The following is a 26,565-nucleotide window of genomic DNA, read 5'->3' as shown; positions in this document are numbered from 1 at the left end:
GCACTGGGTCTGTTCAGCCTGGAGAGGCCTGAGGGCAGAGCTCACTGCAGTCACAGCTTCCTCGAGAGGGGAACAGGAGGGGCAGGCACTGATCTCTGCTCAGTGACAGGGACAGGACCCGAGGGAATGGCCTGGAGATGTGCCAGGGCAGGTTTAGGTTGGATATCAGGAGAAGTTTCTCCATCCAGAGGGTGTTTGGGCACTGAACAGCTCCCCAGGGCAGTGGTCACCGCACCAGCCAGAGGGGTTCGAGAAGCGTTTGGCACATGGTGTGGGGACATGGTGTGACTCCTGGGAGCCGTGCAGGGCGAAGAGCGGGACTGATGACGCCGCTCAGCCCTCTCCAACTCGGAACACTCTGCGAGGGTGTGCGCGGCATGCCCGCGCTCCGCCCCGCCCTGCGCGAACCCGCCCTGAGCCCGCCGCGCGAACCCTGCAGCGCATGCGCGGCGCCGCCCGGCGGGGCAGAGGCCAAGGGTGAGGGGCCGGCCCCGCCCCGCAGCGGCAGCAGCGCCATGGCGGGTGAGGGTAGCGGGCCCGCGCCGGGGGATGGCGCCGGCCCGCCCGCCCCGGAGCGGGTGCTCTTCCCGCCCACCTTCAGCGTGTCCGAGATCAAGAACAAGCAGCGTCGGCACTTCATGTTCCTTCGCTGGAAGCAGCAGCAGAGGAAGGTGGGGCGGGCTGTTGCCGCGGGGCGGGGGAGGCCCGGGCCTGGCGGGTCTGGCTAACGGAGCGCTGTTCCTCTGCCCGCAGGAGAAGTTGGCCCTCAAGAAGAAGCGGAGGAAGGAGCGAGAGGCTCTCGGAGACAAAGTAAGTGTTCCGGCCGCAGGAGGCGGGGTGGCGGCGAGGCCGCTCCTTCCCCGCCGCGAACGGGGCGCTGCTCGCCGGGGTGAGGGTCCTGCAGCTCTGCCCGGAGCTGGGGCTCCTCAGCTTCCTGAGCCAAAGGGTTTCTCCGCAGAATTCAGGGAAGCTGAGCAGTGAATACAGTGAGGGTGATAAAACACTGCAACGGGATGGCCAGGGTGGATGCCCCATCCCTGGAAACGTTCAAGGCCAGGTTGGAGCTGCCCAGAGCAGCCTGGTCTGGTCCAAGATGTCCCTGCTCACTGCACTGCGATAGATGGCCCTTAAGGTCCCTTCCAGCCAAACCATTCTGTGGTTGTATGTGCTCTGTGCTCGCTGGCTGTGGTACCCTTCAGAGACACTGTTGTCTAGCAGAGGTATCAAACAGCTGACTTCAGAAACCTTGTTGCTCCTGTGTTAAATGATGCTGTAAACAGGCAGGATGAGTTTTAAGCTTAATGACATATCACCACTCCTGAAAAGTTGTCTCTGGTGTGATTGCTGTGGTATTTGTGTTGCTGTTACTAGGAATTGTACTCCAATTTTAACTTTTGTGTAGATTAAAACAATCAGAGCTGACGAAATCATGCCCAGACCAGTTATCTGCTGGATTCCAAGCCCAGCTGTGAGGGAAGGTTTTGCTTCCTTACTGGACTGATTGAAGATATTCAGATGTGAGTTCCTGTATTACAATAGTCTCACCAGAGTAGTGTAAGTTTACAGGGTAAACATTAAAAGCTATTAGTCATTAAATTCTAGATATCAGGGTTAAAATGTGTTGCAATTGAAAGCAGAATCCTTTTCTTCCACAGAAGAAATACAAATGGAAAGAAAGTTCCCCTATTTTGTTTTGTTTTGAAAAGTGACATTGTTCCAGTGGTGCTTCTCTCCATCTGATGCTCTCTGGTGTCCCAATAGCTGTGCATATTTTAATCAAGGTTATGTAACTTCTTTTTTAAAAGTGACATCAAATAAATAATACTTGCAGTTCTGTGTAGAAATAAAAACTGTTGTCATAGTATGAATGTGGTATTTGCAATGCATTTAATAGTGACATCAATATGTTATGTTAATAAACTTTATGTATTTTAGGCACCTCCAAAAGCTGTACCAAAGACTATTGAAAACCAGCGAGTGTATGATGAAACCACTGTAGATCCCAATGATGAAGAGGTAACTGCATGTCCTAATTAAGTTAACCTTTTTTTTTTCTAACAAGGAACATGAACTGATTGATGAAACCGAATAATCCCCACTTTCCTGTTAATCTGTTGATGAATTACTTTTTACACATATCACTAAGAAGTGATATCATTCTTTCATTATCTGTATTAAATAATTGTCATACTGATAAAAGCTGCCCATGTTCATCACACTAGATTCTTAGAAATGTGAAAACCATGTGCCTTTGGGTGATTAATTACAGAATAGATCTTGTGAATTAAAATTTTGATCACATTGATCTAAATCCTCAGGTATTTCATACATGGTGGATTTAACAAAACTTCTGTTCTTTCAGGTTGCTTTTGATGAAGCAACTGATGAATTTGCACCATACTTTAACAGACAGACTGTTCCCAAAATTCTTATTACAACATCAGACCGACCTCGTGGGGTACGTATCTTTTACTTGGAAACCAAATGGTCATAAGATACCAGGGTTTTCATCCTATGATTGTTACATTAAAACTGAAGATAATAGCATTCACATGGATTTTTTCTGTCATTTTATTTAGTGCCCAACAGTAACCTTGTATGTGTATGTAATCCATTGGTTTCTCCAGCACTGTTTGTTTCCTCCATAAAAAAAACCCCAACTTTGTGCATGAGTTCTTGTATTGAAATGATCAGCATTGCCTGATTAAAGAGATTACTGACATTTTTTAAAACCATAACAGAAACTGCTTTAAAAATAAGAAAAAATACACCTCAAACAGTTTATCTGAAAACTCAGACATGACTTCATGAAGAAATGGTTATATTGCATTTTGAGATGCTGTGAATTTTTTATAAACCAGTGTGCTTTGTAAATAATGAGTGTGCAGAGTATGCTTTTTGCATTTTCCCACTTTTCCGTGATGGAGGAAGGGGGAAAGGGAGTCCTTAAAAAATCTCTGGTGTGCTGCATTCTTTACTGCAAATAATTTTTTTTGCACTAACTGAATGAAGTAATTTAATAGCTTATCTTCAAATCTTCATAGAGATACTGGAAGTAATACATGCTCAGGGAGTGTAGTTGGAATGACCAACCCTCTGTTCTCCCAACAGCTGAATTCTGCCCACTGCAATTTAACTGCCCTGTTTTGCAGAGAACAGTGAGATTCTGTGAGCAGCTGGCCACTGTTATACCCAACTCACACGTCTTCTACCGAAGAGGGCTGGCTTTGAAAAGAATCATTCCACAGTGCATTGCAAGGGACTTCACAGATTTAATTGTCATTAATGAAGATCGCAAAATACCGAGTATCCTTTTGTGTATTTATCAGGGAATGGAAACAATTCTGTCGTGTGCATCAGAGATCTACTTTATTCTGTTTTCTTTCTCTTCACAGTGCAAATTACAGAGCTAAAAATCACTGTGCCAACTTGAGTGTCTGATAGCTAATGGAACTTGGACTTATTAAAGAAAGTGTTGGCACTTTTTTGTAATGCATGGTTAAGCACTTATTATTTCAGTAAATATAACAGTTTGATGAATTAACAAGTTTTTCTGACCAGGAAGATCCATTTTTTTTTTCTGGCTAGATAAAACATTACGAATTCATTAAATGTGAAAACAGTAGAGGATAACCCTTGTTAGCATGTAATGGGCATCCTTCAGAAAGCTGGTTAACTAGTTTGGGAATGTATGTTTGAACATACAACAAAACCTTGGGAATAGATTTTGGATCTAAACCTCTAGTGTAATACTGCATTTTGCATTGAATGTTCCTCTCTAAGTTACATGCTCGATTTTACCAGCCTTTTTTTTTAACTTGGTGCACAGATGGTCTTGTTTTAAGTCACCTTCCTGATGGTCCAACTGCTCATTTTAGAATGAGTAGTGTGCGTTTGCGTAAAGAAATAAAGGTGAGACTCAAAAATATTTGAAAAATGGGTTATCTGTTGGTTAATTACAAATACATCCAGTCTGCTTCAACTGTCAAAACTGCATTTTGATATGATTCATCTTGATCTTGTAAATGTGTTTTTTTAGCAAGCTAACAGGAGGCTAAGGACTAGTGTATTCTACTTCATAAGCAGCATATTTCCACTTTCAAGCTTATTTGCTGCAAGTGTTTTATAATCTGACAAGTATTTTTAAAATCATATCATTAAATAGCAGATGATAACCTACATCAGTAGGAAATACCACATATGTAGCATACACACAATAGGGTATATGAAATGAGCAGTGTAAAAGGTTTCATTAGATGTAGTTTGTCTTGAATAAAACCTAGGTCTTCTTGTTCCTATAGATAGCCCTGTCACCTCTTAGTATTGCTTACTTAGCCCTAAGTAATTTGCAGTATAATGGGTTTTCTTCTTTGAAATAAGTAATCTCTAATTAGTTTTTATTAAAGAAGCCCATGTGCTCTCAGTCCCATAGATCCCTAGTTGGTATGACTACAGGGGGAATACTCCTATGATAGGTACAGTGCATTGTCCACTATAACAGGTTCTGCTAAGAGTAAAAAATGGTGCAGGAGAAAATATAAAATTATTTGTGCTTTTTCATTGAATTTATATTATTGAAACAAAGATCCTTATGTTACCAGCTGCTCCTTTACATGTTTATGAACTTTGATTGTGTTTGAATGAATGATGTGTGGTTTTGGCCCTGTCCTTCTATTTCAAACACTTGTTAGGTAATACATTAAAATCCTTTTGCATTCAGTCTGTTCTTTGCATTGTTATCGCTCTGATTGCAGCGGAAGGGGAAGGAGCCCACGGAACACGTCCCTGAAGTGATCCTGAATAACTTCACAACGCGCCTCGGCCACTCCATCGGCCGCATGTTTGCTGCGCTCTTCCCACACGACCCTCAGTTCATTGGAAGACAAGTAGCTACATTTCACAACCAGAGGGACTACATCTTTTTCAGATTCCACAGGTGACATTTTCCTCAATACTCATTTACAAGTGAGAGAGAATGCTCTTGTAACTTAATTCCTAATTTTAATTCTTTTCTTCCCCAAGATATATCTTCAAGAGTGAAAAGAAAGTGGGAATTCAAGAACTTGGGCCACGTTTTACATTGAAGCTGAGGTCACTTCAAAAAGGAACCTTTGATTCCAAATTTGGAGAATATGAGTGGATTCATAAGGTATGTCTTAGTAATGATAATATCTTGCTTGGGGAGGCTAAATCTGACATGAAATGTAACCAAAAATCTTACCCTAGAAAAGTGGTATAAATGCAGGTCTCAGTGGGGAAGCACTTAAGTATTTGGAGGTGTATTTTGAGAGTCATGCAAAGCAGAAACATCCTGCTCTATTTCAAATAAAAAAAATAGCAAGGACAATGAATGTCAATGTACTGTAACTACTTATTTACAACTCTGCTGTGCAATAACTACATTTCACTGTCTGCCATGCTATAAAGGGGAGTGGTCCTCCTTGTTTGTTTCATCCTGTTGCATGAACTTGCTGGTAAACAACTTTCCTTTTCAATTTCAGCGTCGAGAAATGGACACAAGTAGAAGAAAATTCCATTTGTAAGTGAAATCTGCCAATTGCTGGTGACCAGGAATACAGCAGCTGCTTTGAACTATGGATGATCTTGGACTACTAACTAATGATAATGATACTGAACAGTATCTGTCTGCAGAAAGACAAACAGGAAACATTCTTTCACCAGCAGCAGATCAAGTAGGATGTGCCTCTCGTCCTATGTGTAGCCAATGTGACAAGGACAGTGACTTTTTCCAGTTTAGCAGGAAAAACTATGGCTGTATTTGAGCAACTTGTCATTTAGCCATCACTAAGGATTTGCCAAAAGTGCTGCTGTGCTGTAGAAACAGATTATGCTTCACAACATCAAAGACAGCAAATATGTTGGTTAAAGAAATTTTCAAAATAAAATATTTCTAGTTTTACAGTTCCGTTTTATTTTTTCTGTTAACCCAGACATCTTCAGTTAATCAGGTAAGAGATAAATATTTGAAACTTATTTCTAACTTACAGTTTGCTGTTCCCTGACAGTATGGGGAGTTTTCCAAAAAGGTTCTCCTATCCAGGGAACACGGAGAAGGCAGTATGCAATCCATGAAGTCCATGGTCTTTTATTTCATTAGCATTTTGCATAAAATAGGCACGTTGCTGAAGTTACAAAAACAATACACATAACTCCTACAGGCATCTCTTCTGTAAGTATCACAATGACAAGAGGTCTGTATACCCAAAGCAGTTGAAAGGATGAGAAAGAATTCATAAAACCCCCTTACAGGACAGACATTTGTAAAGCTATCATCTAAAAATGCTGCTCAGTGACTATGTGAGGTCTCTGAGCAGGGTTTTCCCCTTTAAAATTTTAAAAATGCTTCTTCAGCCTCACAGCAACACTTGAGTTTGTATTATCTGCACATAAACTACTGTTTTGCCTCAAGTTGGCACATTCACTGACAGCTAAAAGGTCAAGTTTTCTTTGAGCTACTTTCCACATACAGCTGTAAGTGCTTTTTCATATTTACCTAATGAATAAGAAGGCACATAGAGTAAGTTATCTCCTAGGGTAGAATTACTCATTAAGATTAAGATTAACATTAATTTACTCTGTCTTAATGTGATGTCTATGATATGGCACAGCTGTATAGCTGAATTATAAACAGGCTCAAATTTTTTTCTGTTCTATTTCTGTTATGCTTCTAAGTATGGTACTGCTGGAGCCTCATTGTTCTGAAGGGATGTTAACCCCAGGCAGACCTGCAGCAGCAGAGGATATTATCACTCCTCTCTCTGCTCTCCAGCTGCTACAGTGATGCACTGACTGTGAGATGCCACCATGCCCAGAAGTTTATCCAATTCTTACAGTAATTTCAAGACCAGACTAAGTCAAGACACTTTTATTTTTTGCTTGGCGTATAAAAGTGATTCCCGTATGAAAGAGAAATACGTAACTAGCATACAGTTCATCTGGAGAGGTAGATGGTAAGAAGTTTGACGACAGTAGCACTTTTAGAGTTAGATTTGGCACGTTAAAGCTAAGCTTTTTTACAGACTTCAAACCAGGCCGCTCCTTGAGGCACTCTGCCCATACACACATCAGCAGGTAGGAAAAGATGCTAAAAGATCTGAAAAACAAAACCAAAATCTAGTTAGAAAGGTATCACTGCTGAGTGAAGCAAATCAAAGAATACATATTTCAGAGTATGCCATGGACAACTGTTTAGGAAAAAATACCCTCTTTTTCCACAGCTGTTTTATTAGTTTAAAAAATAAACTTTAAATGAAGTCATGCTCAAAGATACAATAAGATAATCAAAGCTCTTACAGAAGAACTGAAGCTTAGTGTCTCTTTGAAACCAAACTGCTGAGTGGAAGAAGCAGCTGTTCCCAGTCACTTTCTGCTCACCAAAACACCAGGTTTCTACTTTGTCTTTGAAAAGCAGGGAATTTGTTGTGTAACTAACAAATTACACTTCCTCCTCAGTGAGGTGGTGCTGACTGTGCAAACACAAACACTACTGGCTCATCAAGAAAACACAAAGAATCACCTCTTTTCAGGAAGTGCCTGCAACAGATACTGCAAAGTGAAGGAGTTTCAGATAGAGGTAGTGTAACTAAACCAGAAATTAGTTCCATTCCAAAGGCTGTAGCAGAGAAAGAAGATATTAGGCCTTCTATGCCCTGTGTGTGCAGGTGTGGTGTGAGACAGAGGAAACATTTTTTTCCCTACATCCACATCCAGGAATTTCCTAACCTTGGCAAACCTCGGTGGGGAATTGTACCTGTCATGGATTAAGTAGAGTTTATTTGGCTTTGTGTAAGTTTTCAGTTTACAATGCTTACAGGTGATCTGATGTCTTCCTTGGATTAGTCCTTACAGCTGAAGCTACACTAGGGTAGCGTCTGAGAGTTTTTTTTTAAATAGCAGTAATTGGCAAAAATTCACAACAGAAATAATTGTAAAAGCTACAAGAACTCTAAAGCACATTTCAGTTATACTGTTGTAATTCACTGCTCAAAACAATGTGGGCTGTGGTTTTGCTTCTTAAATAGTTGAGGATCAACTTCTATATTGTTACTATTCTAGCCTTTAAACGTGGTTATTCTGCTAGTACACACATCTGCAACTTTTCCACAGTCTGCTTGAGGGGAGAATAATTTTATCAATCCAATCTGACTGTGGTCACCCTTCTATAAAGCTGCCTAACAGCACAAATTAAATCTAGCAAACTACAGTTCTTTGGATGATAGAAGTCAGCTACACAACCAGAATTTTTCAAGGTTAAGACTCACTATGAGATTTGTAAGGATTGTGAACTATGGTTAACTGTGTATTGGGTGCTTTGAAATAACGTCTGTGCTCTCATCTCCAACAGATCCACATCAAGGGGCAACAGGAAGAGGGAACATTGTAAAATCATCATGCATTTACTGTGGTCAAAATAACCAAGTTATTTGGACTCCGAATTTTGGTGAAACTATTGTGCATCTAAAACCCACCTTGCTAAAGACGTTAGCCTAAAATCTAGTCACCAAAACGGCAGGTGAGTGAGTAGTCTTCCTGGTGATAGCAGCAGTGCTAATAAGCCTATGAAAGCTCAGGAATGAAAATCCACATGAGTATTCCACTGCTTCTAGTTATTTAAACTGCTACCCCTGTAGTAGCTTACTTGAGTGGCATGCGGGCTTTTAAAAGTAAATACTTCTTAAAAAGTATATACTTTTTCTTTTGGCAGAGAGGGCATCTTGCCCCCACAATGGTCAGTGTTCTTCTTGGGGACCACCACCACTAATCTGTTTTTGGAACTGTTCATTAGAAGTTTAAGAACTGAAGTCTGTTTTATCTGCCACAATTAGGATTCACCACATTAATTCTAAGTGAGAAGAGGGAAATAATACTCTTATAGAGAGGAAGATACAGCACAATTACTGTTAGTCCAAAGAGCAGCTCAGCAGTAGCTGGTCCCACCATTCTGCTACACAAACTGGTGGAAGCTCTGCACCAGCAAAGCGCTGCTCACAATACCAATGGCCAGCATGTGTCCAGTACAGAGCTGTGACCAGAAAAACGGACAAGGGACCAAAAATGGGATCTAGACCAACACCACCTGCACAAGTCAGATGTTTCTGAGTGCCTTTCATAGAGCCTGTCTCATTTAAATGACAAAAGAGTTTATGAATTGTAATTCAAGAACTTACCACTGAAAGATACTGAAGTAGTTCACATAATTACAAAAAGGAACAAACTTTCTGGGGTCTGAATGGATTTGTACTTGATGATACTCCCGTCAGTAGGGGATCGTGTTGTGCATTCTGCAGGCAGAATTGCTTCAAGTCAGCTGCAGCTTGAGAAACCTAGTTATAATAAAAGCTGGCATTAGAATTCACTGAACACTTTGTACTGAGGATGTGGTTTTTATGTTGAAAAGTACAAAGAATACTACTAAATTATTCTGCAATACAGTTTATGTAGACTTTGTGCAATAATTTCATTGTAGTTTTTTTGTTTCTTAAAGACAAGATGAACAATGTAAGAATGAGAACTGATTTGGAAGTTTTAATTTCCATAGTAAATTTCTAAGTATGAAGGGTGACAGATGAGCAAGATCTTGGAGATTACTTCATTAAATATATGAAGATCCTTGTTCTGGCATAAGCAATTAAAAAATACTGCTTATGGTTTAACATGTTCTACTCCACTAAACTTGCATTTCAGGCTGCCCTGGAAAGCCATCCTTATGATGAGATAATGAGGTTCTGAGCACCCTTATAAGGGGGTTTCTGGCATGCTGTGCCTTGCTAATAAGTGATCAGTGAAAAAAATCTTTCTCTTGCTTTTCTTTGCTGTAACTCTGAACTCATACAATAGAGCGATCGAAGTTTCAAAAAGTTGCATCTTCCGCTGACACGCGGTAGGTATCTGCAGTTTGCCCGGTTTCTCTGCCGTGCCAGGCGCGGTCTCGCCCCGGCGCGGCACGAGTTCAATGCACTCGGTGTGCCTGGCAGCGACATCTCCATCTTGCCGTGCCGGGCCAGCCCAGCCCGTTGTGCGCCCCGCCCGGGCGGGCTCCCCGCAGAGCCCGAGGGAAGGGCGCTCCTCGCTCCGAGGGCACGGCCGGGCCGCGTCCATCGCCCCGGGGAGTGCTTCGGCCGGGGAGCGGCCCCGAGGGGCGGCGGGAAGCGAGCGGCCGAGCCCCGGGCAGGGGTGGCGGAGGAGTGGACGCGGCTGCGCTGCCGATCCGGGCTCGCCTCGGCCGGTAAACCCCGACGGAGCCCCAGGAGAAGCGCGGTGGCCGCCGCCCAGCCGGGTCCGCGGGGCGGGGCAGGTGGGAGCCGGCGGTCCCGGCCCGGCCCCGGCCCGGCGGGCGCGGCTCCGGGGCGGTGAAATGGCGGCGCGTCCGCCCTGTCCCGTCCCGTCGCGGCTCCGCGCTCACCTTCACGCGGGTCACGCTGGCCTCCAGGCGCAGCTGCTGCACCACCTTCTTCATGGCCGCCACGTTGGAGGAGCCCGACATGGCGGGGTCGGCGGCGGGCTCGGCTCGGCACTCGCAGCACTCCCAACACAACTTCCCGGCACGGCCACAAGTGCCCGGAGCGCGGCGCCTGCGCACCGGGGCCGGGCCGTGTGCCGGGACGGGCCCGCCCTCACACACTCATCATGGGGACTGCCGGGGACGCTGCTCTCGCACCGAGGAGGCGAGTCCTGGTGGTAGTACCCACTGGGTTCCAATCTGGGGGCCATTTTGAGGTGCAATGAATGAAGTTCCTAACTTAATTCGTGCTGGCAGTTTGAGTGTTGACGGTAGCCTGGAGGATCAGTTTTCTGGTCCTGTTCATTGCAGGAAGTGCCCGGGAGCGGCAGTGAAGCGGGGCATGGGGTGACGTCAGGTACAGCATCTTCCCTGTCGGCGGGAGCAATGGCAGCAGCCCGTGCTGTGCCTGCCTGTGGTGGGCAGTGACCGGGGCACTGATGGGTGTCACACCCGGGCCATTTGAGGGAGTTTGCAAGTAAAGACACTGACCCTGTTAAGCAGGTATTTCCCATTGTCATGAGGAAATCTTAATTCCACAGCACCAGAGTGAGACTTGAAAGGTCTGATCGCTCGTGCTCAAAAGCAGGTGAATTAGAAGTAGCTGGGGTAGAGCGATCTCCTGTTGAGAGCAGAACAGCGCCTGAGTTCAGTAGGTGAAAATGCAGAGGAGGTTTGTAACCTCAGAGGGGCTTGGAAGAGCCTTCAAAGAGAACACCAAGGAAACTCCTGACAAAAAGAGAAAGATGGAAACAAGCTTTTTAGCAGGGCCTGTTGCAATAGGAACACGTGAATGAGTTTAAACTAAGAAAGGGTTGATGAGAAGTGAAAGGAAGAAGTTTTTTACATTAAAGGTGGTAAAAGCCTGGAACAGAATAACCAGAAAGGTGGGAGATGCCCCACCCCTGGAAGCATTCAAGATTGGACGTGGGGGTCTGGGCAACCTGGCCCAGTGGGAGATGTCCCTGCTCGCTGCAGGGCTTGGACTCGCTGGCCTTCCAAGGGCCCTTCAAACCCAAACTATTCCCTGATTCTACAACAATGTTAGGACAGAACCATGGTTATAATTTATGGAAGTATTTTTCTGCCGTGGTTGCCCGGCACAGTCACGTTTCTTCAGAACACTGAATTTGGCTGGCACAATGTGTTTGCTGCAGTTCACAATAACCATCACTTTATCAGATCCAGGTCCTGCAAGAATCTTGCTTTATGGGGATTTAGGTCTCTGTCTTTAGAAAAACAGTGGAATTGTATAGAAAATTGTATACTACCAAATTCATATTTTTATGAAAGGGGAGGAAATGTTAAGAGGAAATGCTCTAGGGCAGATCTCAGAGGCTCAGGGCTATGATTTAGCAATTTCCCCAGTTACTTAGGTGACACTCACTTGTGTAGAAGGTGTGGTTGGTTGTGTTTGCAGTTAGCTGGAAGCTTTCTGCCTCCCACAGGCACAACTTCCGTTTTCATTAGTGGAATGAAGATCAGTAAATGAAAAAAGGATATTTATGGAGTAACTTCTGTCACAACAGATTATCATGAAACTCATTCTTAAAGAATGCTTCAATCAAAAAGAAAATTAGAAAGCCTTCCTGGCATTTGCTGTGGTCACACAGAGGGACCAACATGTCATTGAATCAAATGAGACCTCGAACTTCACAGGTGAGAGATTTTGTGTTTTCCACACAGATTTTTTAGATATCACAAACAAAAAATAAGAATACGTTAAAATAAGGTTCTAGAATACCTGCTTTTAAAATAGCATATGTAGAAAGAATTATTTTCTTGTTCATATTAAGTAACTCAACACTTGCAGAAGTATTTAATATAGATTATTTGCATGGTTTTTAGTTAAAGGGAAGTGTATCACCCTTGTCAATACTATCTGAGTTTTACTAAAAATATCAAGAGCTGGAAATTAGCAGTGCAACAACTGCCACAGGTCTCAACACAGCCCAAGTGAACCTTGCTCAGAGCCAGCTTAGTTATTCTTTTTGCAGACATTAGCAGGAATATTTTTGTGTTTCCAAGGTAGCTAATATTATTTAAAACAATCAGAAATATTCTGATTTTTTTTCCTTGATTACAGTAAAGTTGTGGTGATATTTGAATCAAGCTTTCAGGGCTTTGCATTTTTTATGAGATGAACAAAGGTAGGATTTCAGCTGAGGGATTCTTGTAGTCATGACACTCTCCAGAGTATCAGCTGGTTTTGGTAAGATCTCTCCATTGCTGTCACAGTGATGCACAGCAGTAGCACAGGCTCTCCATTATCTCACTTCCATTGGGGAGCTTGTTCTAATGTGACTTATTTCAGCTGGCACTCAGTCACAGATTGCTCTGCTGTCACTGTTGTCACAATCTAGTCATCACTGTGAGACAGGGCCTCACTGTTCTAGTCCCTGTGCTAGTACCAAAGGAACCAATCCTGCTACACAAATTGGAAGTCCACCTAAAATAAACCAAAGTGTATAGGAAGAGGATGATAATACATTTACATCTGTTCTTTTTTCTAGCTGCTGGAACTTCATGTTTTTTGTGTCCCAGCAGAAGTGTGGAACTTCAAGCTGAATACAGTTCCTGTAGCTCTTACTAGCAAATTTGTCTCAGCTGGATTTATAAGGTGAGTGTGGTTTTGGGTTTCATGTGCATGGTAGGTCCTTCACACTGTCCTTCAGTCCAACTTTTAGTCCAACTGTTGCTCTAGAGAGCACAATTACGTCTGCAGCAGAAACTTGTTGTCTAATGAAATGTCTGGAGTGTAAGTGGTGACCGTAACCAGCATTGTGTTCATTTGTACTGTGTCAGGCATGGTGTAGACATTGAAAAGTACTTCCAGAGCAGTGCTAGTATTTCTGTAGAAAGATTTATATTGTAAAATCATATCTTACATTCTTTCTGTCTCCTTGAGTCTGATTATCAAAAGCTGGAATACTTCTGGGCAATGGGCCAGCCTCAAGAGAATGGCTTGATGAAGATTGGATAGCCTGTCAGTTCCCAGGAACAGGGGTAGGGTGATCTGAGCTCTCTCAGTCCAGAGAAAGAGCTGAAGCCTTGTTTCTCAAGGGAAAGCCTTACAGCCCACGAACCAGCAGCATTTCCTCTTTCTTCTTGAAAGAAGAAAGTGAAAGCTGTGCACAACGCTGTGCACTGTGTGTGCTCTCAGGTAGCTGTTTAAAGGACTTAGTGAAAGAATACCCTGGTTCCCAGTCCTAGGCTCAAACCTGGCACAAGGAGTTGTATTTTTCATCTGTCAAAACTTTGAATTTTTTTTTTAATACTCCTAAAACACTTTGCTCACAAAATTCAGTATCTAGTGTGGTGAGAAGTTGTAGAAAAATAAAATAGTGTAAAGATGTGTACTGAAACTGAGCTTTTACATACATCTTGTCTACATCTGTGCAAAACCTGTCAATTCAGCTAAAAGTGCAGGGAATAGAGGTTTTAATTAGTTTAAATTGAGTCTTGTATTGTCCACTTGAGACAATATACAGTGTAGCTGAAAAGACTAACAGCAATCAGGTAGGAGCATGTAGGGCAGAATGTATTCATTCTCACAGCTGCTTCTGTTGAAAGGCTGCTCAAAACCAGAGAAAATAAGAGCATAAACTCATTTTGTTTGCTGTTCTAGTCTGCAGCAGAGGTGCAGAATACAGGTGTGAAGTGGTAACTTCATTTCATGTCATAGACATCTGCCACTGCCCTATATTTTCTAGTGAAAATTTATTTCACTGAGGCATGAAATTAAATTAGGATTCTCACTGATTTCAGTGGGTTTGTATCTACCTGGATAGTGTTGCTTGCTAATGACCCTTAGATAATTGCTAATTAATTCTTCTAGGGATACTATGCAATGATAAAGGACATTAGCATTAACATAACTCATACCTGGCCAGGGAATCACTATCTTTAAAAACAAAAAATATTTTTAAAAACTTCTTTTATTATAATCCAGGAGAGGGAATGGCTGGTACTCCTGTGGCTTGGACCTGTTGATAGCTCTGTTGTTCAGTCAGCTTGACAATCCCAGTGCTGTCTGAGTCAGCTTTCCAAAGGATTCCTAGGTCAAAGTACAGGCCACTTCCATTAGCTGTGAAATTAGAGGAAGATGTTAAGGGTGTAATTTTCTATGGCCCTGAGTTCTTGTTCCCATGAACTTGATTTCTTAGCCTCTGTGAGCTTTTTTTTCCATTCCTCATTCCTCACCACAGAAGCCAAACTTTTATTTTTTCTAGATGAGATGCCTGCAATGAGATCTAGTTTGCATTGCTTTTAAAGGGACACCCTGAAATAAGTGACTTGTATGTGACTGTTTTCTGCCAGCCAGTGGCAGCAAGTGACAGACTAATATTATTGCATTTTCCTAGCAGCTGCACTGGCAAACAATTTTGAGATAAATTTCTGCCCTATATCTCAGGATCTGGATACCTAGATACTTTTCCCCCATTATAAATTGTAGATGTGTCCACTCTGCAGAAGTTTTGTGATCTTGAGGAGGGTCCTCTAAGTCCAGGGTATTTGAAATAATACAAGGCAGGCATTGTGTTCATGAGATGAAAATGGCAGTGTTTTTACTACATGCTTGAGCTGTGAGCTGAAGGCCTAAAGGGCTGCTTGCAATGCAAACAAACCTTGACAGAGTAATGTTGAAGACCTGGCAGGTCCTTGTCTGACTGTTTGCTGAAAATGGCATGTGCTGTCCCCCAAGCTGTGTCTGTGCATTGCTTGAGGAGTCAGAGCTGCCTGGGCCAAAATCATCCTGCCACTTATTCAGAGTGGGTGATTAACAGTCTCAGGCCTGCATTTGTTCCCTGGTTTCTTATATGGCAGCTTAGAACAATTAGAATTGCTTGTGCTGTGCTGCAGTGCTTTGGTATGCCTCTGGCACATTTGGATTTATTGTGCAGAGATGCTTTTTATTCTGTAGTGATCTTTCTACTGAGCTCATTACCTAAATATTTGCATACTTTCAAGTAGTACATTAAATTATGTAATTCATATTTGTGTCAACATTCTCATCCTCAAATCATGGTGGAAATGTTCACACTGCAGTGTTTGGTTTTTATTTAAAATACATTTGCATGCACACATGCACACACCCAACTGTGAATTTGTGCTGGAAAAGACAAAAGCAAAGGAATGTGCCTGTTGCTTGAAGTAGACAGTGCTGAAGGCTCCTCTGGTCCTGGGTGCTTGAAGGGAATGTTCAACAGTCCTGGTCCAGCCCCATGAAACTGTGTCACTTATATGGAAGTGCATGACTGTAGCTTCCAGTGGTGTTGTTATTCATCTGCAGATGAGCAACAGCATTCTGAAGAAGTAAATTTCATATTTTGTCTGCTTCCATGTGTTCCCTTTGTGTGTACAAGGTGAGTCTTGCTGGTTAATGTTGGGACAGCCCTTAGGGTGCAGTGTTCTGAGTGCCACCCCAAAACCCTCTGGCCTGTCTGTAACTGGCTTCAGTTCTAGGACACAGCTCCCAGTTTGGGTCCTTCTGGCTGTGCAAGCCAGCATGCACAGACCTTCATCTTCCCCCTCCTACTAACTAGCCATCATTATTTGGTCTTACAGATGTATTAATGAATGACAACATTCTAGGGTGTCTCCTCACATCACACTAAGAGTGCTGCGGGAGAGGCTTGGAGAGTACCTGGGTGGAGTGACAGTCGCAGATAAATTCAGATTTTTAAAATGCATTGGGAAAAAACTAGCAGTGGTAAGTTAATTTTTTTTTCTTTAATGCTTTTCTGTTATATGATGTAAAGCTAAGATTTCATTCCTGCAGATGAAATAATATCACATAAAGTAGAGATAATTTTAAGGGCATTGTTAGCATTTCTTTTAAACATGCTGCAGCCTAAGCTCTTGCCAGAGCATATCTGCTTCCCCAAGTGCAAGGGCAAAGCTGGACAGTTGTATTACAAGTACCCTTTAAAGCAACATCCAGTGAAAATATAATGGTTTTGGTAAATCCATGGATTAAATATGACAAATCTGGTTGCATTAAAAAAACCCCAAACCCATAAGGCCATTACTACCTGTACAAGGTTGGGGATTATTCAGTTGACAAAGTGCAATGGAAGCTCCGTCAGAGTCCCTCTAATGGCTCCTGCTGTGACCTGCCAAAAGCATTTAAGATATCATTCTCTGAATAAAAGCTTCTCTGGAAGTTCCACTGTTTAGTCCAATAATACAGCCTGAGATGTCAGTAATGAAACCCCTACATGTGTGAATCATAACTGTTCCTCCATCAATTCTACATATATATCTTACAAAATATAGCTAAAGATTAAAAAACCTTCAAAATTAGTCCAAGTGAAAGTTTGTTCATGTAACACACAAAGATGTAAGTCATTTATGTAACTATAGAATACTTTTTCCATGTCTCATTTCACCTCTTTCTCATGAATTTGGAAATTAACTACGAGCAGGAAATTCGGTGCCATTCTTTATTTCATTTCTAGTTGAATTATCACTAAAATCACTCTCACAGAGACTAGAATAAATACTAAGTGATATGCAAAAACTAGGTGAAAATACATGAAAAGAAACTTAAAAGAGTGTGATACAATCTAAATTGGAAAGTATTCATATGTTTCAGTGAATTGAGGTCTTTTTAACTGGATGACAATAAGTAAGATGATTCATTTTCATCCCCACATAGTTCAGAGATAAATGGAGAAATTTTCCTGCCTTTATAATGTCAGCAAATGAATAAAATATTTTATGTTAATAGAGAATTAAAGGTACTGGTAACCTACATGAGGATTTATAGAGACAAATGAAAGATACAGTTTTTGTTTGAGGTATTTACTGTTGCTTGATGTTTAACTTTAGAGCAAAGAGTAAAGCAATATACCAACTGCTTTATTTGTTGTTTAGGGTCATGGTAACCTCATTGAATTACATCTCCATGATCAAATATTTGTTGAGTGTTCTCTCCCCTTGGTCTTCTGTTTCACAACTTTTACAATGTAAGCAGAACTAAGAGCTGTGCCCTACTTGCAAGCAGGGGTCTCTTAAATGAAAAGATAAACATAAACTAAAATCATGTTCATTTGCTCTTCCTTTTTTATATGCAACCTTTGTGTTTAATTCAATATAATTATTTGAATGTAAGCTCAGATTTCTTTTCCTTACATTGGAGCACATCTTTCAAATACATATTGACTATTTTAGACTTTGTTTTCAGGACAACTGTTTAAATGTGAAAGTGTATGTTACAAAAAGAATATGAAGGAAAATGATAAATACAAGAAGACATAGGATAATATTTGACTTTTTTTCCATATACATTCCATGTTTTGCATTACTGTATTAGGGAAATAGAGAAAATTATGTGAGACTCAGCATTTCTGTCCAGATTCAGCTTGAAGCAACTTTTGATAAAGAAAGTTGCAAGTTTTCTTTTCTTGGGACTGTTGGATCAGGTCCTTTGAACCATAAGAGAAAGTGAAAAGGATAAAAAAATCATTCAGTACGTGCATGTAATTTTGTGGGTCTGATTAAGATTTTGAAAAATAGACAAAGTTGCAGAACTCTGTCAGAAAATACAAATGTAGTCTGAGATACTTTTACCCCATAAGGCCATTACAGATTATAGTGATGGTTATAAAAGAATGCAATGTGTAAAAATGACGATAGATGCATGTGTCACATGCAACACTATTGATGAAAAAAGTATTTTATTTGATATGTTTCCATACTTTATCTCCTGAGGTGAAAGCAAAGCAGGAAACAGAACTAGAACTGAAGTCATTTGCTCCTCCTTATGTAAGTACTGAATGGTTTGTAAGGTACCATTTTCAGAAACTTTACATTGCACATTTTCTTTGTGTCTGATGGATATAATCTGCAATTTCAGGCACTTTATCCTGAATTATATTTATTACCTGGAGTGGAATATTTTGAAAATGTTTATCCATTGCTATCATCACCTCGACAGAAACATCACATTAGTGAAGAAGCTAATAGGTTTGGTCATGGATCAAGATTATCCAGCCTTTCCCAACAGAAACCTGAAAAAGGCAAACCATTTTTAGAAAGAAGACAAAGCAGGCATCAGGTAGAAAATGTGGAAGTGCCCAGTCCTGTGGAATGGGGTGAGAAAGAGCCTGTTCCAGTTTCACACACAAACAACAAGCAAGACAATAACAACAGGATTCCAGAAAAACAGTTTGAAGAAAAAGGTAAGCTTAACCAGTGTGGTGAAGGAGGGTGATGAATGAGAAGAAAAGTAAATATTATGGTTAACATTTACAGTAAAATAATATCTCTGTCATATTATCAATTATTATACAGATCAAAGTAGTTTTGATGGATCTCTCTTCACACCAAGTCATTCCAATCCTGCAGACCAGCAGTCTGGAAAGTGGGACCTGGTATTACAGACCTCTGAGCAGAATCATCTCAGCCAAGATGAAGAAGACTGCAATGCTCCTAAGTGGAATGACAAAGCCAAAGGAACTGCTCTTACTCGTGTAAACCACAGTGATGAACAAGGCCAGGGTAACCAAAGATTCCAAAATCACATTAAATATCAAAAGGGTACACATCTTTGTTATTGTCTTTTTTGCTAAAGCAAAGTAAAGCTAAGTTTTAAGAAATCTGTAATTAAAGTGTAAGTTGGAATAGCACTATGAGAGCAATATTCCATTTTTTAAAAATAATGATGATATGTTTCAGAGAGATGTGATCCTTCATTAGCACTGTGTGCTGATATAGAGAAACACTTTACTGTAGCTGATACATTTGTGTGATCACCAGAATTAATCAGATATAAATTCTAATAACAGAAATACCTTTTCTTCCCCCCTTGATTTCTTTCTTCTGTTGTTTATGGAGCATTTCCAAATCCTAGAGATAACACCACTTGCTGTTGATTCACTGAATTTCCAGTACAGGTTAGAAAGCCCAGTCATTGACAGTCAAACCAGCCTGATTTTTGCAAGTGTAATCTATGTATTTTTGTCATCACTATCCTGTCACAGAACTGGCAAACATGGAAAATAATGAGCACCAAAAAGATACCAAATTAAGAAGAGACAGAATACAGGATGCTGAAATTCTTAAAATAAGGGAAGACCAAACTACAGATTATGTCCACAAAAAACAAAGGTTAGCAAATAATACATCTCCTAAAATAATGGATAATATTAATTCACCAATACAAACTTACTTTATAGACTTCAAATAAATGAAAGAAAAGGAGGGAAAAAACCATTTTGGTGAACTTTCACTTGTTTTTTTGATTTTATCTTAGCTTGCAGCAAAACAGAATTAAGAAGACTACAGCTGGTCTTGGTGAAAAACTGGATAATCAGGTATGTTTTTCAAGGTAACATTCCTAGTAATCTTGAGCAATAAATATAGTCCTCCACCTAGAAACAGTCTAATTTTGTAAGACTGGTGACTCATTATAAATATGAAGGATTTGAGAATAATTGAGAAAAGTTTATTCATGCTGTGCTACTTAGCTTAGATTTTCTAATGAATATCAACTAAACAATTAAAATCTACAATTACAAATTTTAGTTTAGAAATTGGCAGGTTTTGATTTCATAATTAACAAACCAGGTGGCCATTTTAAGGCCCTTAGCTCCTGGTGTTGCATGGGACTGTCAGTAACTTGTGGGTTATGGGCATGGACAAAAAGCAGTAGCAATAATCTGTAGTTTTGTCTGTGTGTTCTCTGTCATGGAAGTGTTTAGTGCTCTCATTTTGTTTGCAATTTAGTGGACATGGGTACTGGTAACAGAATATAAAAAATCCTGCCTGAAGTCTAATTCAGCCCTCTCCTTCACTCAGGCCACTTTCAGGGCATGTGTCTAATGTAACTATTCAGGATTATGGTGATGTACTTATAGTTGTGTCTTTTGACTCTATAGGCAGATGAAAACAAGCAAAATCATCTTACTTGTCCAAAAGAGTGTATTTCAGCTCCTAGTTCACCTTTTTTGGCATTTACTGTAAATCCAGCTCAAGTTCCTGTAATTCAGGCAGCAAGTGAGTACATGATTCCAAGAAATTACAAGGAAGTGAACTTTTAATCAAGACTGAAGACTCAATGAAGACATAAATACCTACACTATACATGCATTAATTCACAGTATTGTTACAAATTTTAATTTATTAATGGAAAATTCCAGGTATTTATGATTGCATGGGCTGTCCTTGAGCTTTGCAAGTTCCCAGCACTAGAAAACCCAACTTCTCAAGTGGATGGAAGGAGAAAAGGAGGGAGATCAGATTAAGTGCTGCAGGCTCAAGTGAGAATGTAGCAAAGAAAACCACAAGTAGTGTTGCTGAGGGGGAGGATAGTGAGAAGTTAAGTGTTAGACCTATTGTTGCAGACTAGTGAAAGTCTCAGATATTGTCCTGCAAGCTGGTGTTTCAGGCAAGATTTCTCTACAGTTTCTATTGCAATGTATTTTAAGCAGGAAATAGTATTTTGGAGGCTTTTTAGGCTTCATTGAGAAGAGTTTGCAATGTATGGAGTGAATATATTTCTTGCTTACATAGTTTTAGTGATACATTGTCTAAACATACAGAAATATGTTTGTTTGCATGTGTGTGTGCATGCCTGGATGCATGCTGGATTTCCATCTTTTTCTAAAACACCAGCCATTCTGAAAAGTTAGATTAAAATGAAACATGATTAAAATGAAATTGTTTCCACTGCTTGTTCTGACAGAGCTTTTGGCATTATTTGTGATGAGTGCATTACAAAAGTCTTGACTGATCCTTTGTGCTTAGAATATTCAAATGCTTGCTAAATATAATTGTAATATCTTTAGAAAACAGGATGGCAGAACAACTGCAACAAATGAAGGAAGACAGAAGGCACATGGAAAAAACTAGAGAAGAACTGAGAAAAAAAGCTAAAGGGCTACTGGAACAAAATAAGCTGAGGAAATACCATGGTACACTTTTAATTTATCTTGGAATTTGGGCTGATTAAGAAATTACAGTGGAACCAATGTGAAAATATTTGTCTCCTTGTCAGTAAGCTTATTTACAAAGAGAACAGTCTGCTAACCAATAGCTCCAAGAAGATTCATCTTGTGTAATAGCATGCTAGAAAAATTCAAGGTTGTAATGTTTCCTTCCAGTTTTTTTGGTTTTTTGTTTGTTTGTTTTTTGTGGCATGTCTTATAAAGTTAACGTTGTTCTGGCTTTCCTAAACTATTCAAGTTATGTCTCATGTATGTGCAGTGCTCAGAGAGCTACTGCAGGCTGCTTCTCTCTGAGGCCCAGGGCAGCCTGGCATTTTCTAATCCTGCCTTTAGCTTACAAGGTGCTTACAGAGGCTTGTACTGTGTTGATAGGACTTCAGGCAAATTGCAGCATAATAATTTTTGTTCCTCCTATCCAATGGTATTCAGCTTGTGACATGGAAGTTCCAAGCCTGTTGTGACAAGCTTGACAAACGTTGGTTTTTAACAAGGTCAAATCTCATTGAAATTTCACACAAATTTTCTTCATAAAATTATTTTCAAGTTTATACTTAAAACTATCTTCCCTAAGTCCCATCCCAGTTATATAGAAATGAGATTTAATAATTTTGATGTTTTGAGAGCTTTCTCTTTGTGTTTAAATGTCACTAAGTCATACTAGTCCCAAATATTACTTGTAGCTCATTGGAAGGAGAGAAGCCCATTCTTTCAGTTATTCTCTAAGGACATGGCTGCACTGCACCCTGCAGCCTGGGGAATTTGTATTTAAAAACCCCAAACTTGGGTGTGTGAAGCAGTAACTCTGTAATAGCATGGAGCTGCAATTCAAGGTAGAGATAAGCCCTAAATGGCACCTGCATTGCCTTAAATTATGTTATCCAGTTTGGTAAAATAAAGGTTATTTCACAAGGATTCAAACAGCTTCTGCAGGTTTTCTAAGCAGCATCTGTACCTCTGAATTTATTTTATCAGACCTGAAGAGTTTTGTAAGTAAGAGCATGTAGCAAGCATGTTTCTTTACAAGGTATTAAGGAAAGAGCATTTTCTACAGTAACAGCCATCCAAGTCTGTATTTAATATCCTCCTAAGAGTGCCATGCTGACAGGCACTCTCAGTTACCTGGCACAGAGTCATCCTCCAACAGCTGAGCTGTTTTGGGTGAGTTTCAGTTGTCCTGCTCCCACAAACTATGCCTCAAAAGAAGGGATTCATTTAAGACACTGCAGATATGCAGTGGCCATAAGATTGCCACAGCACATACAGGGGCATTTATGTGCCACCTCTTGATAGCACACTGACAACATAGGAGGAATCATAGTGAAGTGTAAAGGTAACTAACTGTTTCCTATAATCTGGGATGTCAAAATGAAGGTGCTCAAAATCTCTGGCCATGAAGAGCATAAATTTTGCTTAAATCTACAATGCTACATTTTCTGGTACAGTAGAGCTGTGGCATTCAGACTGTGCTGGGCAGACCACTCTTCACAGGAGCACTTAGGTGCTGCAGAACAGCCAGACTGAATAAACTTTGGGTTTGGACCCTGTGTTTTGTCTCAGAGGACAGATAGAGCCTTTTGTTGCAGGTGTTTATGTGAAAATTCAGTTGCATTTAGAGAGAACGAACTTGAATGAAGATTTTTTTCACTACATGTTTATTTTAAAGAAACCTCCTGCCATGTTTCAGTGGGTGCATTGGCCAGGTGAAGCTTGTGGGGTGAGCTGTCATGACTGCCTTCAGCAAACCTTATGGTAAGGTGAGCAAGACCAAACACTGTTATTGTTCTCCTGTGCAGTGCGTGAGGAATGGAAGAAGAAGTACTTTGAAACCAAGAAAGCTACAGTTTCACTGGAGGACACTTTAAACAAACTGCAACAAGATTTAGAGCTTTACCACCAGAAATTGCTCTTGCAACTAGAAGCCAGAAATAGCCAAAAACGACCAAACAAAACAACAACCTCCAAGGTATTTGCTTGTATTATTTATTATCTCTTTTTTCACAGTCTGAGGGGTTTTTTTCGTATAAAATAAAGAAACAGATTTATCATCAACAAATGACTTGTAAACTAGCTTTTGCTCAATGATCTGAGGGACAGAGTTCCTTCAGGCCATTTGTCTTCAAAAGACTGCAGAAGTGCTTGAGTTTGAGCATTTGTTTCTTTCTGCTTTCTGTTGGTACCTTATTGTAACAAAATCCCCTTCTGTTCAGTGTAGTTAATGGATTTTTCAGTTCTACTTTGTTTCTATCGTCCAAGATTTCATACAAGGAGGCAGTGAATGTTTGGAGCACACAAAACATATCTGTAGCTTTTGAAGTGGTTGCACTTCAACTATTGTGCAACTGTGAGTTTCACAGGAAGTTCAGAGGGATTAAAAAGAAAAAAGATAAAAGAAAAGGAGGAAACACCCTTTCCAACACTTGTGTCTGCTAATTTTCTAAATGCATTAATGGAAGCAAGGCTGTTGAAAACAAAACTGAAGCTAGCCTAGGAAAAATAGATGTCCCTTTCTTGCATCTGAAAGATGTGTGCATGTACAATCTAAGAGTGTATATTATATACAAACATGTATTATTGGAGCTATCTTGAAATATCTACAAAATGAAAATAGGAGTAGGGTTGACATTGCATTGTGGCTATGCTCAGACACATTATTGGTCCTTTTCTGTAGTGGGCAGCCCCCTGAGAAGGGAGCTGGGATTTGCAGAGCTGTGAGGCTGAGCAAAGGGTGCTCCCCAGCCTGTGTGAGCGACGTGCAGCCAGGCAGGCACCAGCCAGCTGGGCAGGCAGGGAATTTGGAAAGAGGTTGTTAGAGGATTGTTTCTGAGAGGTGAAGGAACACCCAGTGAGGGACAGATGCACTAATGCTGCACCTCGAGGTTTGTTGTTGTTTCACACAGAATTACACAATCATCCGGATTGCCACAGTGCAGCACGAACTCCATCAACTGAGGAGGAAGCTAGAGGATACAAAAATGAGACTCCTCATAGAAATTAAGGTACTGTGCCTTTTGATTAGAACAGTCAAAATGTGGCAATGTATGGAAAAACATTAGAACTTCTCAATTATTAGATGATGTAAATATTTGCTAAACAGTTCTTGTTTTATGCTGTTAGCTTTAAGGTGTCAGGTGTTGTGACTTTAGCATTTGAGCTAAATTACTCCAGGACACAGTTTATCAGATGATTTGGAATGTATGGCATCCAAACAACTTAGATATTCAATGTACTATGTAAGCTAAGGTTCACAATCTTGTTCATGAAATTCCCATTTCATTCAAAAGGTAATTGAAGAAATACACCTGGTGTGGTGAGGCACTGAGCAGTAATAAATAGACCATGGCTAAAAAAAAAAAATGGTATAAAGGGAAAAAAAAAAGAAAAAAGTCCCCAAAAAAACCTAAGAAAGAGAAAAAGCTGTCTAAGAAGATTGCAGACCTCTTCATCTGCTTAATTCTGTATCAGTGTTGCCTATGACTTTTTTTGGAAGGAAGAGGTGGTATAGGCCTTCACACTGGACAGCTTTCCAGCTCTGAAAGCTTGAAATAGGAGTGTTCTACATCACAGAGATTGCCCATGCTCCTGTTTACTGGGTACTCCAGGGTAGTTGGAATTATTATGACTCCTCCATTGTCTAGCGAGGAGTGGAAAGAACAATTATTTTTGCAGTTGTTTCCAAAACATCAAGGCAAATTACAGAACAAAGTGGTGCTAGGACACATAAAATTTCAGAGATGAAAGATGCATTCTGTATTCAGCCATCCTGTATAAAATTCAGTCTTAGTTATATAAACCTATATGCATGTCGCCTCCAAAAAAAGCCTTCTTAAATTGCCATTCCTTAAATGATGGGTCTTTTGCAGATGAGAAAGCAAGCAGCATCTCATTTACAAGCACTGAGAGCAGAACTGACCCAGAAGAAGATTCATTCAGCTTTAATTCTCCAGTCCAGAAAATCAGGAATTTGAGAAGATGACATGAGTAACATCTGTGAAATGTACAGCTCTCTAGTGTATGGGAAAGAGAGTTTCAGAGCATTAATTTGTATGTTCTTAAAGTAATTTTGTAAAAAGACATTAACTATATAAATGTTGTGGAATTTGTATTATATGCTACTGAGGTAATGCAGCTCACTTCTTTTTAAATCTCACTTACTGTAAGATCAGTCAGCTACTTAAACATACAGTTTAAGCTGGAAACATGTCTGAAACGAAGCTGTTATTTTTAAAGTGCAAATTAGTTAATTGTGTAACATACCAGTGGTATGCTGATGTTCTCTGATTAACTAAATAGCTACTAAGAAATAAACCTAAAATCTGTAACCTTCTGTCCTTATTTTCAGGCTCACACATTCTATTTTTTAGAAATTATTAAAATATAATTTATGTAGAAATACAGCAACAGTAATCCTTTATTTGGCTATTTACTGGAGTATGTTTTTTGCCATTATAAATATGCCTATATAAATTACCAATGTATCATTACTGTATTACTGTGAAGCATAAACAAAATCTCAAATAATCTCACCTTATTCCATACCTAGCTGATTTTGTTCCCTCTCTCATTAGGAAAGGCACACAGACATTAAGTGTGTTCTGTAGTTTGAAAGCTTGCCTGAAAGCTTTCTCTTGGGCCAATAAAATGATGATCCTGGTCCAATTTACACTCCTGCATGTTCTGCCTTTCCTTAATTCCAATATCATGCATTCCCTGAGATTAACAATTCTCTGAAAGAGGAATCAGAAACCTCTTCATAGGACTTTTTTTTCTAACTCTGCTGTTTGCCTCTTTGCAAACCAGATGTTATTATATTGAGCAGAAGAATAACATGCTAGGAATTAATCTCAGCTAAAAAGCTATCAAGGCTGTATTTATAACTGGAAGTGAAACACTCATGGGAAATAAGTTATGGGATAAGAAAATTATGCAGCTCTCAAAAGAACTAAGTTAGAAATGTCTTGAGTCAAACCACCCATTATCCAATTTATTTTCTTAAAGATAGGACTTAACAAAGATTTTAGTGCTAAAGGATTGAATAAATTATTAAAACTACACCCACTTTTGCCTAATTCAGGGTTGAAGCTCACATTCTCTATT

General features: G+C 40.3%; 3 protein-coding genes across 3 annotated transcripts; 2 read left to right on the top strand and 1 right to left on the bottom strand.

Moving 5' to 3' along the window:
- The first annotated feature begins 470 nt into the window (after positions 1 to 470).
- RPF1 (ribosome production factor 1 homolog) lies at positions 471 to 5,922 on the top strand. Its single transcript, XM_064719763.1, has 9 exons — positions 471 to 671; positions 754 to 810; positions 1,936 to 2,016; positions 2,363 to 2,458; positions 3,153 to 3,306; positions 3,830 to 3,912; positions 4,755 to 4,936; positions 5,023 to 5,149; positions 5,502 to 5,922. Exons 1-9 carry the CDS (start codon positions 516 to 518, stop codon positions 5,541 to 5,543), a joined length of 978 nt encoding a protein of 325 aa, XP_064575833.1. The 5' UTR covers positions 471 to 515; the 3' UTR covers positions 5,544 to 5,922.
- On the top strand, positions 5,916 to 25,800 carry SPATA1 (spermatogenesis associated 1). The gene is made up of 15 exons (XM_064719762.1): positions 5,916 to 5,969; positions 8,366 to 8,533; positions 12,049 to 12,178; positions 13,033 to 13,139; positions 16,115 to 16,232; positions 18,236 to 18,289; positions 18,381 to 18,705; positions 18,818 to 19,024; positions 19,507 to 19,633; positions 19,779 to 19,839; positions 20,404 to 20,521; positions 21,313 to 21,438; positions 23,265 to 23,434; positions 24,369 to 24,467; positions 25,332 to 25,800. Exons 3-15 carry the CDS (start codon positions 12,143 to 12,145, stop codon positions 25,434 to 25,436), a joined length of 1,653 nt encoding a protein of 550 aa, XP_064575832.1. The 5' UTR covers positions 5,916 to 5,969; positions 8,366 to 8,533; positions 12,049 to 12,142; the 3' UTR covers positions 25,437 to 25,800.
- Positions 6,091 to 10,779, bottom strand: GNG5 (G protein subunit gamma 5). Its single transcript, XM_064719764.1, has 3 exons — positions 10,424 to 10,779; positions 9,189 to 9,344; positions 6,091 to 7,114 (listed from the first exon to the last, which is right to left on the bottom strand). Exons 1-2 carry the CDS (start codon positions 10,502 to 10,504, stop codon positions 9,219 to 9,221), a joined length of 207 nt encoding a protein of 68 aa, XP_064575834.1. The 5' UTR covers positions 10,505 to 10,779; the 3' UTR covers positions 6,091 to 7,114; positions 9,189 to 9,218.
- Positions 25,801 to 26,565: the final 765 nt, after the last annotated feature.

This window comes from Zonotrichia leucophrys, chromosome 8, assembly GCF_028769735.1.
Source record: "Zonotrichia leucophrys gambelii isolate GWCS_2022_RI chromosome 8, RI_Zleu_2.0, whole genome shotgun sequence".
Lineage (NCBI taxonomy): Eukaryota > Metazoa > Chordata > Aves > Passeriformes > Passerellidae > Zonotrichia > Zonotrichia leucophrys.
Note: the sequence above shows the minus strand (reverse complement) of the source record. Positions and strands in the feature narration are given on the sequence as shown.

Coding starts and splice junctions, on each gene's coding strand:
- GNG5 (XM_064719764.1), bottom strand. CDS start 10,504: ATGTCGGGCTCCTCCAACGTGGCGGCCATGAAGAAGGTGGTGCAGCAG. Junction 9,345..10,423: donor CCAGCGTGACCCGCGTGAAG/GTGAGCGCGGAG, acceptor TATTATAACTAG/GTTTCTCAAGCTGCAGCTGA.
- RPF1 (XM_064719763.1), top strand. CDS start 516: ATGGCGGGTGAGGGTAGCGGGCCCGCGCCGGGGGATGGCGCCGGCCCG. Junction 811..1,935: donor GAGAGGCTCTCGGAGACAAA/GTAAGTGTTCCG, acceptor TATGTATTTTAG/GCACCTCCAAAAGCTGTACC. Junction 5,150..5,501: donor AATATGAGTGGATTCATAAG/GTATGTCTTAGT, acceptor TTTCAATTTCAG/CGTCGAGAAATGGACACAAG.
- SPATA1 (XM_064719762.1), top strand. CDS start 12,143: ATGTCATTGAATCAAATGAGACCTCGAACTTCACAG. Junction 19,025..19,506: donor CAGTGATGAACAAGGCCAGG/GTAACCAAAGAT, acceptor ATCCTGTCACAG/AACTGGCAAACATGGAAAAT. Junction 21,439..23,264: donor TAAGCTGAGGAAATACCATG/GTACACTTTTAA, acceptor TCTCCTGTGCAG/TGCGTGAGGAATGGAAGAAG.